General features: G+C 38.1%; 2 protein-coding genes across 2 annotated transcripts; one reads left to right on the plus strand and one right to left on the minus strand.

The window, feature by feature from the left end:
- Positions 1 to 5527: 5527 nt before the first annotated feature.
- dnajc24 (DnaJ (Hsp40) homolog, subfamily C, member 24) lies at positions 5528 to 7871 on the plus strand. Its single transcript, XM_033968701.2, has 5 exons — positions 5528 to 5578; positions 6011 to 6117; positions 6335 to 6461; positions 7062 to 7130; positions 7474 to 7871. The coding sequence occupies exons 2-5, from the start codon at positions 6013 to 6015 to the stop codon at positions 7671 to 7673; spliced, it is 501 nt and encodes a 166-aa protein (XP_033824592.1). The 5' UTR covers positions 5528 to 5578; positions 6011 to 6012; the 3' UTR covers positions 7674 to 7871.
- Positions 7872 to 13409: 5538 nt separating this feature from the next.
- On the minus strand, positions 13410 to 19773 carry pax6a (paired box 6a). Its single transcript, XM_033968020.2, has 11 exons — positions 19761 to 19773; positions 17966 to 18019; positions 16254 to 16384; positions 15702 to 15917; positions 15368 to 15530; positions 14373 to 14519; positions 14218 to 14300; positions 13983 to 14109; positions 13821 to 13912; positions 13603 to 13744; positions 13410 to 13495 (listed from the first exon to the last, which is right to left on the minus strand). Exons 1-11 carry the CDS (start codon positions 19771 to 19773, stop codon positions 13410 to 13412), a joined length of 1254 nt encoding a protein of 417 aa, XP_033823911.1.
- Between the last annotated feature and the right edge of the window lie 2118 nt (positions 19774 to 21891).

Here is a 21891-nt window from a genome sequence, read left to right on the forward strand (position 1 = left end):
GCTGAATATACAAACGGCAACAAAGCTGCTCATCACACCAGGTTCACAGTCCAGACATGAGATACAGTATTCATGTGATGTTTTCATGCTCAAAACCATTTCTTTACAGGGCTGGACTGCTACTGGTGATAACTTCTACCATTATCATTACTCTGACCGCCAAAGTGACATGAATTGAACCCATGAGTTCCAGATTGACTCCAGCTTTTGAAGTAAAACAATTTGTGATGAAATCCATCAAAAGCCATAAGGCCTCTCTCGTGCTGATGAAAAGTCTATAGATTTTTTGAACCAATTACTCCAAACCTCAAGTAATGAAAGTGAAGCAATGGTCGGCAACACAACCTGTGTGGAGGACCAGTTTAAAAGGGGAAAACGTTTATGGATGGATTCCCTGTATCTAGCCACAAAGTGTCTCTTTATGCCAGTCCTAACTCTGGATAAATGGTGAGAGTTGCAAGAGTATCCGGTTGAAAAAATAACTTTGGGGCAGATATTTTGCAGTTGTGACCTCTGTAAACACAACAAAAACATACCTTGTTTTAGATCATTTACTTTTGTGCAGCTCCATCATTGTAGAATAGTCATAAAAATGTATTCAAATTTGGCAGTCTGAGGCGTATTATTTGTTGAGGTCTTTACCTGTAATTTCTGCTCATCATTTTGACTGTTCATTGTTGGCTCGACAGTGACCTGATTACAGCCTTCTCTCTTTGCGCTTCACTGCCTCCTAATACCTTTTCTCCTTCTAAGGACAGCCCACTTTGCCACTGAATCAACACGTTTATTGACATCATAATCACTCTATGCTCTCCGGGCACAAAGACTTTACCCACAATCCCCCAGGAGCATGTACAGGGTCAAACCATGGCCCAACAGAGGCAGAGTTTATGATTGGATGTTTACAAAGATAGATGCCACCTCAAATTGACTTTAGAGTTCACGAACTTTGACAAAATGTTGCTGTTGTTTTTCTGACTGCAGTTATGTTCAATACACTTAAAATAAGACAAATTTCACAGGTAAAGAAAAGCAGAATTTTGCTTTTGTTACATTGCTCTTACTTTTATAAGCCTGGAATGCTTGCTTTTAACCCACTGTAAATGTATATTACAATAATAGTAAAAATTATATTATGGCAAAAAACAACTGTCCAGAAAAAGACAGACTTATTGCCTCTGCTACAGTTCATATACTCTGATGATGTTGTGACGTGTCTATATATTTTGACATGTTCCCTGAGTATGGTGTGTAATTTTAGGTAAATAATAGCTGTTGTACAGAGATCGCAGCTGAAGACATGTGACAGAATGATGATGAAGACAGCTCCAGATGATGATTGGGCAGAGAATTAGTTTTCGATTAGCTCCAGTGTCAGGTCATAATGTCACCTCTCTGTCTGAGCGGCTGGTCGATACAACATCACACAGACTGGAACCCACACCTCTGCTGTCACAAGCACAATTACGCAGTACTAGTGGTCTTCAAATCTTTGGCACAATCAGAATAAACTTTGTAGCTATTGTCACACAGTATTTGCCAAATGTGATGCCAATATGAAACATACAATCAATCAAATCAAAATCATCAAATCACCTTAAACTAAAATTAATGTCACATAATTACACTGCAATCAATTGAGAGAACTATTAGAGCATTTGACTTTTTTTACAATTACATGTAATGTCCTCAGCATCTGTGGATCTGTATTTGTCTTTTGTCTTTTTAATTTATTATTAGTATTATTTTTAATCCCAATACAGTGTTTAGGGTACTGTTCTCGTCTTTATTTTATCCATTCATCTTTATGGGTCATTAGCAAACCCTTGTCCAAAATACAGTCACACTTTTTATCTGGTAGGTTCTATAACATGTCTTTTGTGCCAGTCTCCACACACACTCTAAGTTAATGAAGTGTAAATTATATTCTCACCAGCACACAGACACCAAAATGAAATTTGCACTTTAAGAAACTGTGGCTGGGGTACAGTACATGTGACACACACTTGTGAAAGACTTTAAGGTGTTGTGTGTCTGCTTCAATAACCACGAGGAATATTCTCTGACAGTTTGCAGAGCACTTTTGTTCAACGTGTTGCTTGAAACTTAAAACCTTTAACTCATTGCACATACAAGGGTTACATGCATGGGACAAATTTTGTTATAATAAAGCCTACCTTAACTTGGTAACTATAACCTCTTAACCTTCTATCTATCAAGGTTCTATCTATCTATTATCTGTCCATGCATTTTGTTATGGGTTAGTACTGCGACTCCCTATACTGTCCTAACTGTAAAGGTTCTGGCTGCCCAAAACCCTATCCAAAAGATTGTGTGAAGAATGAAACATTTTAATTATAATGTAGAGGAAGGATAATCTATAAATGTTCTTAATCTTGATATGGTTCACTTCAGGAAGTAACTGACTGTTTGGCATAACATATTTTTATCAGTATCAATAACTTAATTTGTGTATTTCATGACCACTTGAAAGTTTACTCACAATGGGATTCTGCTTTCATTTTTAGCCCTGTTTTTGAAAAGGGTCCAGTCTTTGTTTTTAGGCCTATATGTGAGTGAGGAGAGAGAGAGTGAAAGACAGAAAGAGGAAGAGAGAGAGAGAGTGGAGAGGAGAGGGGGGTGTAAACTGGCAACAGATGCTCTCATTTTCACCTCAGCTTTGTGTGAGCCTTTTACAAGTATGACGGTTTGTCTTTCTTTGCTAATAAAAGGCCAAAAGGGTCCAGCGACAGCACATCAATCAAACCTTCCCAAAAACAATGATAGATGTGAGATTCAAAAAACAACATAAGTATTATTAGTAGTACAATGAATTTCAGCAAATGTGATTTTGTCAACAACCTTCTTGATGTCCCTGTAAACAAAGTCTTCCATGCTCAGTTGACTATTTGAGACTGTCATTGGTATCTCTACCTATTTGATTACAATACAATTTTGCTTACTAATGGAATATACAGTGCATGCCTCTAGTGAATCAAAAGGCTTTGGGTGAGTGATGAAAAGTGATTCAATAGACTATTAGATACAAATTGACATTCAACACAGTTCTTCTACAGGTCACTCATGACCACAAAGTCACATCAGACAAGTAATTACAAACTTGGACTCAAACTTTATTTACAACCATTCTTAACAGTGACAGATTTGTAACAAGGCAGTCACCTCAGTCAATACAATTATGAAACAAGTGAGCAGAAAATTACCACTCACATCAGGCAGAAACAACAGTTTTTTGTTTTAATAATCGGAGGGCTGTCCAAAACAATTTACCTGGCTGCATGCATTTCTTTAATTGCTTTGTTTTTAATAATAGATTTTTATTCATAGATTAGTAGAACAGAAATTATCATGTAAGTGGTATTCTATTAAGTAGACCCCAGCTTGGGTGTGACAGCACTGGCAAATTTAGTTGTAGTTTGTCCCGTCTTTCTATTGTTGTCTTAAGTTGTTCCTGTTGAGTTGGTATGAATTTCCCGTCCACTTGATTTACCTCACACGTACAATTAAAGGAGTGTATGGATCAGTACACAGACACATACAATTACATCAGCACATGCAAGAATGGGTCTGCTGCAATTCTAACATTCACATCACAGAGGCTCGTGTGTCGCCCTCCTGACAGTGTGGGAGCGCAAACACTGCATAAAGATTCATTAGCAGATCCTCAAAAAACACTGGCGCCGAGTTCAAACTTGGAGGGAATTTTTAGATACTAACTACTCTGTAGAATACACTTTACTTTATCACAGCTTTAATTGAATTGTTTAGTTTGTGTAAACAAATGATGTGACTATTGAAGTTGAACAAAATGTAATTAGCTGTAAAACTTCAGGCATGCATTTTCACAAGGAAAGGCATGCTAATACATATTTCAGATCAATATAAGCCACTACTTTACCAATGCCACCTAAAAGGAAGTCCACTCTTACCTATGATCATGACTGATAGGACATGATTATGTATACACACTATCAAAAGGAGTTTCCTATGCAGGCCCCTTAAAAGTCACCTGAGCTTGGAGTAGAGCTACTGCTCCACCTCCTGAGAGGAGCCTGTTGAGAAGATTCAGCTATCTGTTTTAGATGTCTTAGCTATGTACTTGTATATATAGTATATATAGAAATTATAAAACATTTGGAAATAATTGATTTGGAATAAGTTTTTTAGCCCAGTGACCTTCTCGCTAAAATTACTGTGAGGCATAAGTGAGTTAACTTAAATGTAATTGTTTTTAATGGAGGATGCTGTTATTGTACTAACACCTCTCTAATGAACAGCTGTTGTGTTTGTCTTGTTTGTGTGTTAGTGGATGTGCGTGTGAGTTGATGTGTGAATCATAAACTGGCTCAGGTCAATGATTTTCTCTCAGAGAAGAGGTGATGGTACCCGGCTTATTAATTAATTTTAATCATCTTTTGTAATTAACTAAAGATGTGTCTAATGAGTGTGTGCAGGAGCCTACACTTCATACACGTTTTATCCACACTATTTATGTCCTTACTAACTGAAAAATGTGCTTCCCAAACTAATCATAAAAATTTGGTATGTTTTCTATAGAAAATGCTATGATTCATGAAAACTCAGAATGCAGATCTGAATGGCCAAATGCCTTAATGTATGTGTGGGTATATATCACATAGTAGGGGCTGAACTCTGTCACATCATGGGGAGCATTTGCTTTGTAGAGGGGAGGTAAATATTGGACCAAATACATGGTTTAAAGCGAACATATGGGTTAATTTAGCGTAAGGGTCAGGCAAGTAAATTATAGTATTTCTGAGTATTTGCACTTTGTGAATTGCACTAATACTCTCTTGCAATATAACAACGCTTATTGCTTAATGCTCTACTAAATGTAATTTCGTTGTTACATGTGACAATGACAATAAATCCTTGAATCTTTAATCTAGACAAGTAACAGGCTAGCCTAATTATGGTTAGAATCAGTCTCCAGGGAATAAATGTAAAATAAAAAGGCTAAATGCATTTTTTACTGGAGCACAGGCAGCTTTAGGCTATAGAGTGGCATGTGCTCAGTAGGCCTGCACTGAAGCTCAAAGGCCATAATCAAAAGAGACTATAGGCCTACTACAAAGAAACAGTTCAAATACCCACACACTATAGCCCCTGTGTGGTTTCTTCACAAAGATGGGTGACAGACACAGGAAGTCGGGTCAGAGAGGTGTCAGTGTGTCACCTCATGTAAAGATCCCATTTCAATTAACAGATCAAGCCTTACGTGGTGTCAGACCAGCATGTGGTTGCAACTGCGCTTTTTGGAAAGTCGTGGACTATTCAATTAGGCTATTATTTCCACTATTTGGCACAGAATACGTACCTCTAGATCGTGGTATCTGCTGAAAGAGATCAACGGTTGGAAATGTAAAATCAAATGGTAAATCCATTGACTGCAGTCTATTGGTAAATCTCAAAGCTGCCTTCATTCTCCAGTCCAGTAGGGGTCAGTACTGCGCTGTCACGGACCCGCCGCACAGTCGCAGGTTTCACGCGTGCTTCGTGTTTACATGGGTCTGGAGAGGAGCTGTCCGATCTCTTGGTACAAATTAAGTTACAGATTAAGTTGATTTTTCAGAAGACCCCAAATGTCAGATAAAGAAATATTATTCCAATATTTCTTTATCTGTTTTACACGTGCCATGATGACAAAGAATAACAACTAGATAAACAGACCTAAGCTAGGTTAGCATAGGGTATGATGTCATTGGCAGCTCATGCAGAGTGAGTTGGTATTTGCTATGAAAGTATCACTTTATCAGTAGACATAAAATGTGTCATCTTTACTCAGGACTATGTTTTTTTCTCCACTGATTTTGTGCAGTGTTTCTGGTGCTAACATTTCATTTACATTAAACCATGTAATGTTTTTGTTGTGTGATTATCTTTATGTTATAGTGAGCATCCAGTGTTTATGCTATTATAGATTTTTGACTAGTTCTTCTAACACCTGGATGTGGTTTGTCTTTTACAGAGATGTGTGCATCATCTTCAGAAAAGGATCTTTATGGAGTGTTAGGAGCCAGTCCATCAGAGTCCACAGAGGAGTTAAGACGTAGATATCAACATTTGGTCCTGAAGGTACTGTAGATGTCTTGAATATTTTTAAGTTTGCACATTAGGGCTGTAAGATTAAGCTCAATCAAATCTAAATATTAATGGTAGACTTTAAGACTGCAGAGATCTAAATATCTCGTCATGCAGGGATCTTATTATGAATACAACCTGTTTTACCTGCAGTTTAGTCCCCTACAGAAACCATGAGATTCTTAAGCAATTTATCCTTTTGTACATTCAGTGCCATCCCGATCGTCTCAGCGGACATGAGACCGAGGTGGGGTTGAAGAGGTTTCTTGAAGTTGATGCTGCCTGGAAAATTTTGAGTGATAAAAACAAAAGAAGAGATTATGATCTGCAAAGGAGAGGTACTATTTTCCTAAAACAAAGTAAATATTTAATTATCTTTACCTTGATTTCACAGTTCCACCAAACAGTCTATGAATTCTACCAGATTATATTTAACTGAACGGTGCATGTCGAGGGGTCCACCAGAGGGCGCCCTAGATCCATGTAGCCAAGACAGTCGTGTTGAGTTTTCTCTGGGTCAGTGGATGAGAGGGTGTTGAGTGGTTGGTGGGAAATTATAGATTAATACCTACTGACTTATGGGACATTACACTTATATTTATGTTACACTATTTGAGAAAATGGGGATCTTCGGGCACCTACCTATTACATACAACATTACCTGTCACAAAGAATGTATGTGTACCTTTGTGGTGCTTGTAACTACAGTCTTTAAACACTGAGATGAAGGCTTTGAATGATGTAAATATTGTTAACAATGCACCAGTGCTATTAAATTTCTCCTAAATATTGTTGCATGTTTATATTAAATCTTCACATTACATTTTTTATAGCATTTTACACCTCAGAGTAAATACAGAATAACTAGTGTGTGGAAGCATAAATCCTCAGCCTAAAAAAAAGACTGTACTTTTCAATTAACATGTTCGTCTTTTCAGCGCGTGACTTAAAACAGGACTGGCCTGTGGATTCAACCGTTTTTCTGGAGGACATGGCATGGAATAATGGTATGTGCAATTTAATTCACAAATTAAATGCATTTGTGCTCCTCTGTATTTTTTATTTTATCTCCTAATATTATCTCATTTATATTACCAAATTGATAAAAACCTCTACTATATATCAGATAACATCAGAATATTTTGGTAAATACAACTTTAAGGCCTAACCCGGGACAAATCCAGCTAATCCTTTTCTTGACTCAAAATTAGTAGATGACAATAAGATTCATACAAATTCATTTAGTATAATAATATTTTATTTTTAACAATTAATTCAATGTAAGAGTTGATAATGTCAGTGGATAAAACTTGATATATCCTTTAAGCATAATCTTTCATATGTTTTCAGATGAGCGCTTGTACACACATTGCTGTCGCTGTGGAGGGGCGTTCATCATCGACGAGGAGGAGGTTCAGGAGGAAACTCTGAGATCATCATCACAAGAAGAAGCGGAGACGGCGGGAGGACAGAGCAGAGGAGTGATCGTGTGCTGTGATACATGCTCTTTAAGTGTCTATGTCACATGGACAAACCCACCTCAGAGCTGACAGGAGCTTTTTTCACTTAGTGTCCTACAATTATGGTTTATAATTTATATTTTTAACAGTATTCTAAAAGTTTACATTATTTACATTATACATAGAAGGGAGTAAAGCACAACCTGTGTAAACATTTACTGCCTATGACAGAAAAACACAATCATTTTCTTCTATAATAATAAATGGAGCTTCATCCAAAATTGTGTACTGGTATATATTTTCATGGATAATATAAAACATGTTTATGAGTGAAAACAGTTCACATCCTTTTTTCCAAAAATGCATTTGTCAGAATAATGGGATGACAAAATTAAAAACCCAATTTCACATTAGTGTTCAATGTATTGATCGGTCCTACATTTTTAAACAAATGTTTTGTAGTTTTCTGCATTTAAATTGCTCTCGCCTTTTTCCATTTGACCTCAGCTTTTGCCTTGTTTTGTCTCTCAAGCTGACATCAAATAATCTGTAAACTATTATTGTTCAAAAATGTAGTCTAAGAAATATAATACATATAATGCCATTCTGTTTTATTTACATTTTCATTATTGTTTCTGTAAAGACAGTTGCAGGGGCAGTAATGAACGTGAGCTGTCAAGAGCGGGGTTTAAATCACCATAGAGATTCCTCTGAGGAGCAGTGAGGCTTGGATCAGGGCCTTCAGAAAACTCTGGGGTTTTGCTGCATGTTCAAACCTGCCTCTTAGCTTCTGTGTGGCTTAGCTGCTCTGATAAGTGAACTGCAGCTTCCCCTTCTGCAATTCAGACAAGGGTATAGGGCCATTAACAGGTGTCCAGTGTGATCTTGAATGTAGTGACACACAGATTAGACTAGTGAAATAATAATAATGATAAAAAACAAACAAACAAAAAAAAAAACCCCTACTCATTCACCTTCTTGTTATATGCAACACTTTGAGGACTTTTTACCTTTCATTCTTTTTTTTTTTATTTATTTTTTATTAGTTACCTGTAATTGCTATGGGAATAGTCTTGCTTTTGTATTTAGAAGATAAAATGCAAAACAAAAACACTACTCAATTTTTGTATATCGTATTCCAAAAAAATATCCCTTTTGTAGCTGTACGTAAAACAAGTGTGTGATCTAAGTAAATGAATGTTCAAAAATGACAATAAATCACATACATAACAAATTAACATTTTTTGATTTAAACTTTTAACTCTAGAATACTGTAAAATAATCTTCCGTGAAGATCAAACTTAAGAATCACCGATGACAACATTGCAGCTCATTTGTATAGTAAAAAGAAACACATTGTGCGACCCTGTAAAATTATCTGGTGACCCACTGGGGGTCCCAACCCTTAGCTTCAGACGCAGTGTTGTAAATGACAGAGCTATTGTCCTCTCCATGGGGATGTGACAAGACACACAAAGGGATAAAGACTGGTAATGACTCTGCTTTCTGTGGTCACTCAGCCTTCAAAGGTCACAGCTGACAGAGGCACAGAGAGAAGGCCGTCTCCATCTATTCACCCCACGCCGGTCCATCTTCACATCTTCACCTGAGCCGTGGTGAAAAGTTGGGAGTTTGACAGTTAAGATGAGGTATGACTCACTTGTGTCTTGTGCTAATGACTTTACCTCCACAGTGATTTTGGGCAGCCTGATTTGATGGAAAGAGTGAGAGGGGGAGGCAGAGGGGGGTTGCATAGTGGGGAGTGACAGCTGATGCTCAAATAAGTGGTTGCTCGAATATTGAAGGCACAGACAAGAGACATGCTGGGACACAAAATCTCTCACCAGCACACTACCTGTAATTAGAGCCCTTTAGATCCCTTTCTCCCAGCCCGCCCCAGCCCCACCTGTCCCTCCAACATGCGTTTAAAACCTCCTCATCAACAGTTATTACACAAAATGGAGCCTTTATGATTCAGCTATTGATTCAAACATTTTTATTTGTAGTGCATTATATTATTAGGGCAAAACTGAGTGGTTATTTTGGTCCATTTGGATCACAGTACTGTACATATAGTTTTCTCTGTGTTCTTTTATTAATTTATTTAATTAAGTACTCTTAATTTGATAATCCTAAGCACTAACTTTTCCAGTGGAGGGTCTTTTCCAGTGGAGGGTCTGTCATTATACTTTACCTGGAATGTAAACTTTTCTGTTTGTTCACAGTTAAAGTGTGTTTCTCAAGGTATTGTTTTAGCAATAAAAAACACCTGTAATTGGGCAAATGCAAGATGGTTAACATTAATGCTATATGATGGAACTTTTGAGGCAGAGCAATAACATCTCCATGAAGACAAGCAATTGGCGTGCCATCCACCACAAAAGTCCCAAAGTGCACCTTTAAGGTAACATTTTCTTTTGTGTGAAGAGACTGATAGTAGAGCAATATAGGGAGAAGCATGTGCAGATGTGTTCTGTAATGTATAGGTTGCTGTAATGTAATGTATTAGTTTAGCAGTTCTCTGTGTTGTCTCAGTTTAAAAAGTACATTAGAAACCAAATCTTGATTTGAAAACATCAAATGCAAAAACTCTAATTATAGTAGATTTTTTGTTTTTTTAAGTGTTAAACTAGACTGGCTTCCAACAGCGTATACTGGCTGAATTGATTTATGACCATTATTTCAGTAAAACATTGTGCCTCTTGTTGATGTAGCCTATCATCAGATGCTGGGCTGTTGACACCTCTCCTCCGGTGACCACCTTGTTAAAAGAGAAGTCAGGTCCTTAGAGTGTTTCCTAATTGCATGTAACTGCCCCAGAGATCTGCAGGCCTTATTATCTCATTAGCGAGTGGTTAGCTTGTTATATTTTAAAGCATTTTTGGATCTTTCACCCAACCCCTGGCCTAGAAATTATTTTTTTGTGACCGTTGAGTGTCAATTGCACTCACAATTTTCTTGACCTGTACCCAACGGTAGTGCTTTTATTATAGAATATTATATATTAAAATAAACATACATGCGATCGTCATTAGATAATTTTACATTGACTGGCTAGCCTAGTCAATGTAAGTTTTAGATTTAAGTTTTGAAAACTGTACCTCCAACTCTTATGTCTGTAGCCTAATAACATAAGATTACTGATCAGCACATAATAAATAGACTACTTGTGATTATATGACAACAAGATGAAAATTCCTCTTAGTTAATTTTCCCAGGTCTGTTTGCCCCCCAGAAGCTTCTACCCCATTGCGACCCCCTACTCTGTGACCCACCATGACCCATGCGCCTCCCCCACTCCCATTGGTGCTGGTGTTAAAGAGGCACCTATACTTTATCTTTAACAAAGACAAATAAAGTCATCATCATAGAACTAGATATGCGGTGGAAAATTGTTTGTTTGGCACTTGAAGCAATGACCAAACATAACTCTTAAATCCTGCTTCATTCTCATGATGCCTCAGTCCGTTGCCTGATTACCAGCTCTCTGACCACTACCATTCATTTTCTTTTAATTTAACTTAGCTGACCAAGTCATTGTCGACTAAGTCAAATTATGCATTTTTACCATACCTGCTCCTCTCACCAAACTGTCCTCTCACCAAACTTCAATTAATATAAATATCCAAATTGCACAATTATTACGGATTTGTGGAATTTTAATCTTCGTTTCTGCCTCGTTTGTAAATCCCCCACCATTCGGTTGATAATGTTTCCATCACACTAATGAAGTGAGGAGTAATTGGTGAATGAACACTCTGCTTACACAGTTTTTCTGTCATTGGATGCTATAAAAATAAGAGGTGAAAAAGGGGTGAAACATTCCTCAAAAAACTCTTAATTTCCATTTATTTGCTGCATCTTTGCTCTGGAGGTTCACTCAAAGCAGGGGGCTTGTATAGTAATAGGTGGGATCCAATGATGTATTGTATGGGTATGGCATGTCAATTAAAAGTTTTCACTGAATATCACTAAAACATGGCTAAACACAGAATCTTTGTTTAGCCATTTTGTAGTGACACCATACTAATTTAATGGTGTTGTTTATCCATTAAATTAGTATTGTTTGTTCAATATCAGTTCTTCCTTGGTCATATTATACCTAAATGATTGGTAGATATTTGAACAACCAGATATTTCCACTCTAAAGCTTTATCTGAAGATGCTTAGCTCATCAGACAGCTGTTACTTGACCCCTTTATCTGTGGCTAAATGTTGATCCAAGGGAGTCTCCTTTATTTGTGAATGAATATACTTTATTTAGCCAGTGCTGACATGTATTGAGCTTGTTCAATCAGCCTGAAGCATGCCTGTTATGAGTCAAGCTGAACTCTTGACTGAGCATCCCCACTGGAATCCCCTCCATTCTGTCACTCATTCATCTACAGCTCCTGTGTCCTGGACCCACCAGGCCGGGGGTCCAGGTAGTCCGTATGAGCTTACGGGCCTGCCCCGAGTCTGCATTTAGACCTGTTTCAGCTGCATTGAGAAGTACTGAGCCGTACTGAAATGTAGGGACGGCATATTGAAGGTGCATTCAAAGCCAGTGAGCTTGAATTGAGATGTTTTGAGCCATATTTAAATTTTGCTGGAGCCTGGCTGAAGCTGTATTGAGATGTATCAGAGCACAGCTAATTTAAGCTGAGCAGCAGAGAATGTTGTGCTTTGTAGCTGGACAGGATTGTCCATGCTGCAGCACCACTGCTTTGTGGCTTAAAGGAATCCACCACGCTATTGTGGCCTAAGAAGATTGTCCCTGAGAAGACGTAAGAAAACGAAGCATGGTGATGAGCGGGAGCACTCTGGCTGCCAGAGGTGAGAGCTGATTGGCTGTATGTGTCTGTGTGTTAGGCTCAGATTAAATGTGTCTAGTGTGTGGCCCAGTCCAGCCTCCTCGTCTGATGTGTGCCCCTGTTTGGCCTCTCCATTTGATTCTTGAATCAGTTTGACCTGTACATTTGATGTGCAGAGTAGCCTGACCCCTGCATTGTCCTGAAGAAAAGCTGGGACTACAGAGAGTAAAGGACTTTACAAGGCTGTACTCTGGGGTTAGTGTGACAGCCTGATGTTCTCCCTCAATAGCCATTTGGTTATCACCTCTTTGTGTTGTCAAATTAGTGAAGTTGTCTATATTAGAAACTTCTTTAATTGCTGCGACACAGACAACATTTTTATCATAATGTAAACTGTTATATCCATACACTGTTGCCTGTAACCATTTATTTAAGAATTTGGCATGGTTAATTAATCTTTACAAAACAAAAAGCTCACAATAATTATTTTATTTTTAAAATAGTCCTCGAGCTGCACACCTTCACTCTGTATGTACATCAGAACAGATCACATACATCTTTGTGGATGTGAAGGAGCACAGTTACCCTCAGAATGTGGACGCAGACTCAGTTCCACGCTCCACCTCAAAGTATTGATACTTAAAGATCTGTTTGAATTTTACATTTTATTTCACAGTGTCTATCTGTTTAACTATGACCATGCTCTGAAAAGGGAGCTATGGCCTTTTGATAGATTAGCTATGGAATTGTAGAGTAGAGCTAATCACCAATCCTTATCCTTATTTTTTTTGTAAAAATAGAATCTGGCATTAATAAAAAAAAACAACTTTTGAAGCAACATGTGGTTCAGATACCTTTATTGTCAGATTATATTTACAAAAAATAACAAATTTATAAACAGAATATTTACATTAAAACAACTTCAAGTGTCTTTTAATGAAAGTTATGTTTCATTTGCTTTCTTCTGTACAGTCAACATGAGAAACATGCATTTGGACTTTGAAGAGGTGGAGCACAGAAGCTTTCACTGTCATTATTGTAGACGGGGCCAGTACTGTGACATGTCGCCTTCACTTCCTGGGACCTGGACTGGCACGGAGATCCCTGGCGAAATCAGGCCTATGAAAAACACATGACACACGTGGCCATAATGTTTCTATTAATTGGAGTTCATTCACAGTTTACTGATTTCATTATGTAGATAAAAAGATCAGATGCCCCGGTACCTGTTGAGGATGTTGCAGAGGATGACATTGACTGGCTGTTGATGTGTGACTGCATATGACCTGCACTGTATGTTTCATAACTTCGGCTATTTAATGTGGTACCACTTGGCAGCATGCATGAATAAGAGGTCTGGTTTGATGGCTGAAAATTGAAAAAAAGTAATTTTAGTATCAGCAGAATTTACTTTTAACACAGACATGTCAGAAATTGCTCTTACTTGCATAGGCAGACTGGTGGCCATGCTGAAGCTGTAGCTATTTGACAAGATAGGTTCTGACCTCGACAGCATGGATCCTGATGAAAAAGGCACTGTGTAACACAACATACAATAATGAGACTAATTAGACCTTAAAGTAAGGCCAAATATTAGTATATGTACAGCGATACATACTTGTGCTAAAGCTGCTGCTGATAGGAATATGATTGGATGTGTTTGATGCTTGCCTACGTTGGTTCCTTAGCTTTTCCTCTCTTCTCCATTTTGCTCGTCTGTTAGAAAACCAAACCTGTGATGGAATAATCACATCCAGGCATTATTATTTATTTAAATTAACACACTATTGCTTAATATGGAGTGTTATGTTTCATAAAAGTTTATAATGTAAGTGGCCTACCTGTATTCTTGCTTCTGGGAGGTCAATCTTGTTGGCTAGACGTTCTCTGGCAAATACATCCGGATAGTGAGTCCTTTCAAACTCTGAATACAGACGTGGAATATAGTTAACATAAAATAGTCATCATCATATTCATACTGTTAGGACTTACTTACCTTTCTCTAGTGCATCTATCTGCTCCTGTGTGAAGGAAGTCCGGTTTCTCTGTAATTTCCTCTTTAGCTGCAGTCTCATCTGAGTCTCTTCTGAGTCGTCACTATTTGCACCTATGGTGTTCTCTGTCCCTTCTGACTCTAGACAATCTGCACACATCAACCATAGACCATTAACCATTATTCTTAAATTTTTACAACCACGTGAACCTCTATTAGTAAATATGACTCTGTACTTTCAAATTTGTGACTTAGTATAGTGTCTCTTGTGACCTCTTGAAGCTGGATTTTTTGAAACAATTCAACTAAAATATATTTTAATTAAAAGTAAATTATTAAAATAAGTTTTGTTGAGAAAGGGGCTTCAGTTTTGAGCTTCTGGAGAAATCTAGAAGTGTGTGTGCCTGCTGTGGAGATGCAGAAGCAGCTTGACTTGTGCTCCCGGAGGAATGCATGTTTTTTCTGGTGCAAGCCTAATTATTCATTATTCCCATCAGACAGAGGCTGCAAAACAGAATGAAGCCATTGCTCAGTGTCACAGGCAGTCAGGCAGAAAGAGATACAAATGAGAGCAGACGCTGGCTCTGCCCTCCCATTGATACAACACACACTGAAGGTCTATCAGCTGTGGGCCCATAGGGATCCTGAACAGGTCCCAAAGCAAAGAACCAATCAATATGAAAAAGTGTATGAATATTTTTGCGGTAGCTACATATTAAAAACATAGATAACTATTAATATGTATTATTATAACACTGTCATAGCACATTTATTATTATTACTACATCACAATCAGATGCCTTCATGTATAAGTGGAATAATTAACAATTACCTCTTGATTATGTGTGTAATTATTGTGTAATTTACATATGCTTTTTAATTATGGCGCAACTTAATGGTACTCATAAATGTCAATTCCATCAATGTTTAAATTAGTTTCAATTAAGATGTGATGTATATATGGTGCTCTTATAGTGTAACACATTTGTTTTTCTAACCATTAGCAGTGAGAGTGGTTCCAGAGAACCAGCCGGAGCGCCCTCCCCAGGCAGTCTGTCCGTTGAGCATCTTGAGTTTGTCGAACATCCCCTCAGTTCCTGCTGGGCCCATTTGTTGCTTGTCACTGGCTAAGTTTCTGAGCACGCGGTTTATTGATGATACCTATCAATCAACACAGCATGTAAGTGAATATAGTGTATCATATCAACATATTTTAGAAGTAACATTTTACCTATGAATGAATATTTTAAATAATAATTTTCTTTGATGTTCGGTAATACAGTAATAATAATTAATTGCACAAGTCACTTTATTGAACATATAAAGACTTACACTGGGTATGTTGTCATTAGTGCAGATGCCCTCCGCCAGCAGCCGGTCTCGGATCTCCCAGGCGAATATGGACGGACACTCTCGTTTGTACTGGGAGATCCTGCCCACCACTTCAGGAGTTGCCACCCGGGGTTTACTTCCCCCGATCGCCCTGGGACGGATGGAACCGGTCTCGTAATACCGGCCCAGAATCTTACTCACACAACCGTTTGAAACCTGGATCAGAAAAGTTTGTTTAAAGACAGATTGTGTTTTAGTGTTAAGAATTAATTATTGTGTGATTTTTGATAATTATTTTAAGTAAGTAGTTCATCTATGCTGTGTCGATAATTATCGAGATCTTCAAATCTACAATCCTGAGTTAAAAATTCATAATATAATCAAAGTTTTCTTTCAGCAGTAGAAGCCAAACCCATAATTTATTATGCTGTGCAGTCAAAACACAACACATTCATCTGAATGAAATTACAAAACATATAATGACTTTAATTCCTTATTAAGCCTTGTGTATTGTTGTAATGTAAATGCTCCTCTCTGCAGGCTTACACACACCTGCAGTATTCGGGAGATGTCACATGGCCTGGCACCGCTATGAGCCAGCTCCACAATCTTCTGCCTGGTCGAGTCAGGTAACGGCCTCCCATTCACAAACACTCCTCCGAGCTGGTTCACCCCGCTGTGACCTACATGTGCACAATCACAGCACAGGGACATTACAGCAGCTGACACTGTGCACAAGCCAGTTTAATACTGCAGTATATTTAAGAGTGTATTCTAGAAATAAAGCCACATGCAGGAAAGGGAGCTGCAGCAAGCACATGGCAGGGTAAACACAGGCCTGGAGGAGGGACTATAGCTGGATTTTGCCAAAATAGTATTATATATTTATTTAAATTCCCACCTATATATATAACCACATTATCTTCATTTTATCAACTCACTATCCAGATTTTTATTTATATATATATATATATATATATATATATATATATATATATATATATATATATATATATATATATATATATATATATATATATATATATATATATATTTGTCTCAATTTGCAAATTCATCTGACATTGCCATATTAACAAAAAAAGTTTTTAATAATTTTGACTTCTCCCTGTTGTCACAGTGAAATAGTTCCACAGAAGCCTTAGTGGGACGCTGTGGTGGAGAAAGTGATTAACATATTGCAGGTCTGACTTGTTTGTACTCAGCAGGGGCAGGTTAAGCGGGGATTTAATCCCAATCCATTGAGTATTTTCCATTAATGGCTCAGTTGAGGAAAGGCATATTGAGGATTTATCAAACATTAATAAATGATGTGAGATGTGGGCGCTTCATCACCAGGTAGAAAAATACTGAAAATAAATGTACAGTACAGAGGCCGAAATACTACAACCAAATTTGTGTCAATTTGATATGTGCTATGTGGTTCAACAAAATATCCATTGATTTACAATACTGTCTTTTACACTGGATTTCCTGTTTGCACTGTGGACTATTAGGGACAAAGTAATATGTTAATCAGAAACTGGTCCCAGAGGAAACTCTGAGCTGTGCTCGACTGAAGCACAATTAATTGACAGACATATGGAGTCAGTTTGGCTGTGACTGTGGCACATGTGTGGTCCCTGGAGACAGTACCGACTGCCCCACTATCATTTTGTCATGTTTGAATGAATTGTACACCTAGATTTTTGTGTCAGACAAACAACAGACTAGTGAGTTGCATTAAAATGCAGTAGTTGTGTTGAACTTTTCAAACAACCTGCACCGCCTCCTGACCGCTGCTCCCCCAAAGTGAAACCTACAAATTCAAAGTTTGTGTTGTCACAAATCTCTTACAGAATCTCTTTTAAAGTCTTGTCTTTGGAAAATAGATGTATTAAGGATTAATTAACTTGTAGAAAATGAGCAAGCGTGATGGGAAAGAGAGGCAGAGCAGGACTGAGGAGAGGTGCAGGGCAGAGCAAAGAGAAAAGATGCACACACCTTCACTGTAGGCAGCACGGACCTCTTGTGCCGCAGTAAGAGAAGACCAGCATGAGTTACTGACCAAACACTGCTGTCTCAATATGTTTATTAGAGGCTTTGCTGCACTGAGACAGTAGGACACATTTATGCAGCCATTTTAATACTTAACTAACGTCAAAATATAAATTCAATTATCACCTATTCTGTCCATACACATCTCTATTAAGTTACAACATGAAACAATTTCCACTTTTCATGTACATGACATTGCATTTACTCACTGGTTTGCATCATACTGGCCACTCCACTCTCCCAGCTTGTATGGCCTCTGTAGTCTAGACAAGAGAGACATTAAATATTTTATTTTATTTCATTTTTATTTTATTTTAGACTTACACAATCTATTAGAATATTACTATGGAAGCCCAAGGTTATTATTTTAGTTTATAATAAAAGAAAATTGTAAGTCTTTGATGTACTCATCAGGGGAAAATCATGGATTATTCTTGGATGGATTATTAGACATACAACTATTGTGCAACTTTAAACACCCGCGCGCGTGTATAGTACCCACACTGAAGCCAAGGAGCTCCCCCCGGACTGTCCTGTGTAACCAGGGCTAAAGTTTGTATTTTATCGTCGATGCTGAAGCAGTCGTTCCAATCCAATGGGACAAATCGACCAAAGAAATGCTCTGAAATTTCCCCACTGTGGGGCAGATGAAGGTTCTCTGATCTTACGTGTATGTATCTCTTGTCTTATGTGGAGCGCATCACAATACATCTAGGCCTGTTGTAAAGATATTTAATACGTCTTACGTTTTTTATCCCTCACCCCTCGGGGTGAGGGAAGTCTGGGAGTCCCTGCTTAGACTGCTGCCCCCGCGACCCGGCCCCGGATAAGCGGAAGAAAATGGATGGATGGATGGACGTTTTTTATCAGACTATTAGCTTCTCGGCCCTACAGCTCGCTGTCAGGGGCCATGGCTCAGGTGCGCTCTATGCGTGCGCCAAACATATGGGACGTGGGCTAGAGCCGTCACACCCGCGCGCACAGCAGCCTTCACAAGTTCACGTGTTGGATCAGTCCACTGCGCCAGAATAAATCAAGCGCTTAATTGGCTTATTTAATGAACGGGAAAAGCATTTCATCTGGAAACTGGAGACTGCATTCCGTCAAGGTGTCGTTTCAAGACTAGGCCTCCCTCTGTAAAAGGAGCACGGATACTTTTTGATCGTGCTGAGGAATGCGCTTTATCTTTTATATATTCTGAACAATCGACATAGGCCTATATTTGTTTAGACATTTGAAATGTTTGCTCTAGCCAGAAGGTTACAAGGTTAAAATTGGCTATTATTTACAGTCTTGACTCTTGAGCAGCTTGTAATAAAAAATACTATGGTATTTCGAAGTAGGCCTACAAGCAGAAATAGGCTCGTGTGCACTATCGGCCTTTAGGACGATATAGAATAAAGGACGCTTTCTGCAAACTGTTGCGCATGAACAAAAGTTATCTTACATTTTATGTTACAGACACAAATTAAAGGTTTAATGGCATAATATAACCCTCCCAAAACAAAATTATTTGTTGATATAACTCACACTTCAACACTTCAGTTGAGTTAGTCAATACTGCAACATTAAAAAACAAACAAAAAAAACCCCCAAAAAACAAACAAACAAAAAAAAACAACAACAATTGCGTAAAACAGGCTTAAACTAAAAGAATAGAAATATACAGTCAGGAACTAAACAAATAAATAAATGAGTAGAGACGAGTCATTTTGAATAAAAAAATCTACCCTATCAAATTACTTGGAACTAAGACACAAATCACATCCACTGGAATCCAATTAAACGTATCCTAAAATCGTAATTACGCATTACGCGCGAAGAAAATGACATTTGTTTTACTCTAAAAGTTTTAAATGAGGCTTTAGTGTTCAACTACTTACATCCATCCGTGGACTGAACGCATTCCATAGACACGTGTTAACATTGTAGCCCGCATCGGTCCCTCTCTGTCCCCAGGTAAAGTCACAGACACGCGTCACTCAGTGCGAATGAGAGGCTTACCTTTCTGTGGCATCGTCAAAAGCTAGAGTTTGTTTGGTTTGCAAAGCAGCTCCGCTCTTCTATTCTTTCTTCCAATTAGTTTCTCCTTGACTGAAGAGACAAGTGCAGAGAGTGACAGAAGTGATCTCTGAGGAGAGAGGAGGGACGAGTGGGAGGGCGGAGAGACGATCGAGCCGCACGTTCGGAGCCGGACCGCAGTTCATCAGCGGAGAGAGAGCTGCTAAAATGTCCAACTCGGTCAATTAGAAGCTTGTTGAAAATCATTGGGTCTGTAGTTTTTGTGGCGTTACCATTAAATAGGCTACCCGATTCCAATAGAAACGTCAGGCTATTATCCTATCAATATGTATTGTACGTTGCAGTTTGATTTATTGGCGTTAGATCCAGCTTTGCTCGGAGAACTGTAGCCAGTTAATTTTACTTATACATATAGACCCACAAACAGTGCCATAGCATCTAAAATAGAGTTTCAGGTTACCGGTTGAAACAAAACCCAAACTATTTGTTGTATCTTTTTTACTTGGAAAAAAATACTTCATTTAACTGAATATATGGTTAATGCATTTTAATTAATAGAAAAATGCTCATTAAATGCTTCATAATACCTCCCCCAGTGCCCCCAGTTTTTCTGAAGCACCAGACTATCCAGTCCAAGCAAGACAGTTGAAACATATATTGTGGAAACCCAGAGACCGCTGATCCAGGTCAGATCAACATAAATATTGGTTTATTGTAGTGATGTTTCCATTATGCAGTTAATTATTTGTAAATACTTTACATGAACTCCCACCGTCTGCAAACTTTATAGGTCTAAACCTGAACCGTCAATTTAATAAATCACACTTAACTGCAAGTAGAACAGGTTTACAGAGTCTAAATTAAAAGTTAAATGCAGTAGTTAGAAAAATAATGTTTTTGCTCATGCAAGAAGTGAAGTTATGAGATATGGTCTCCAGCTCCATCTATTGGCAAAAAAACATGATTGCACTTTTCTTCTACTCTTGTGTTTTCTTTTTTGTATTATAAAACCATTTAACCAGAAACTACCATTCACCGCATACGTTAACCCTTTGTCAGGACACATTTTTTACATTTTAACATGGTTGTGAGTGAAACTTATTTTTTTAATCAAATGCTTGGTTTGTATGCTCTGATATTTTTGTTTTATAGACAGCAATACAAAACCCATATGCGTTCATTTCACCTTGGGTTGTACATTTACCTATTACCATGAGGTATAAACAATTAGGCCTATGCAACACTAGTTATTTACCAAATACTTACAAATATACATTTCTTCAATACTAAGAAAATCTAAATCAGTTATAAAGCAGATAATATATTACTTTCCACAAGTTGCATTTGAGTAAATCCCATTGAATCCCATTAATGCATTAAAAACAGCATCACTGTCATCAAAGTGCAGATCTGCAGACCTTAAATTATAGCACTGTCAGAGGTCCTCCTCATCTGTGCAAATGAAGAGGGCATTAATACTGAGTGATGGACAGCAACTGAAAGAAGACACAGCCACAGCTCGACCCTTGATGACAGAAACCCGTGTCAACAGTGCCCCCGTCCTCTCCTCCCACACCTCCTCAAACTCCCACGGCAATCTTCAACCAATCAGCATCAACTCTGCCACTACACCTTAGCTCATCCTACTTTGTGCACGGTCCTCATGCATCTTAACTCCACGCACCTCTGCCCCTTGCAACTTCTCCATTTCTATACTCCTCCACCTCCACTTTCCTCCTGTCTCACACCTTATGACTCCCAAGCTGGGTGTCTGTCTAATGCTGACAGCTAACAAGTAATTACAGGTAATCATCTAAATGGACAGTAATTATTGAGAATGGGGAGGGGCCTGGATTCGCCTTTACAATATTGTGAGTGGGAGCCAGACCTTGACTTCCTATTGTCCTCGAGGAGAAGCATATTCAAGACATTACGAATTATTATCTTAACACAAGACTGCTATTTTTATATATACCCTCTGCTTATCCGCATGTTTTACACCTCCAGTAAATTTGTACGTTATTACTCACTTATGACAGTTCACTGAAATTTTATTAACCATCACCTCATGTTTTCTCAGGGCTTTAACCAACTAGAACCTGCTTGAATGGAG

This window comes from Periophthalmus magnuspinnatus, chromosome 6 (assembly GCF_009829125.3).
Source record: "Periophthalmus magnuspinnatus isolate fPerMag1 chromosome 6, fPerMag1.2.pri, whole genome shotgun sequence".
Taxonomy (NCBI): domain Eukaryota; kingdom Metazoa; phylum Chordata; class Actinopteri; order Gobiiformes; family Gobiidae; genus Periophthalmus; species Periophthalmus magnuspinnatus.

What these genes read in the sequence shown, in the direction of transcription:
- dnajc24 (XM_033968701.2), top strand. Translation starts at nt 6,013, where the DNA reads ATGTGTGCATCATCTTCAGAAAAGGATCTTTATGGAGTGTTAGGAGCC. An exon ending in ATCAACATTTGGTCCTGAAG is followed by an intron (nt 6,118 to 6,334) that starts GTACTGTAGATG and finishes TTGTACATTCAG; the next exon opens with TGCCATCCCGATCGTCTCAG. An exon ending in GGACATGGCATGGAATAATG is followed by an intron (nt 7,131 to 7,473) that starts GTATGTGCAATT and finishes ATATGTTTTCAG; the next exon opens with ATGAGCGCTTGTACACACAT.
- pax6a (XM_033968020.2), bottom strand. An exon ending in GGCCAGTATGATGCAAACCA is followed by an intron (nt 16,385 to 17,965) that starts GTGAGTAAATGC and finishes GTGCACATGTAG; the next exon opens with GTCACAGCGGGGTGAACCAG. An exon ending in TAGCACAAGTATGTATCGCT is followed by an intron (nt 13,913 to 13,982) that starts GTACATATACTA and finishes TGTGTTACACAG; the next exon opens with TGCCTTTTTCATCAGGATCC.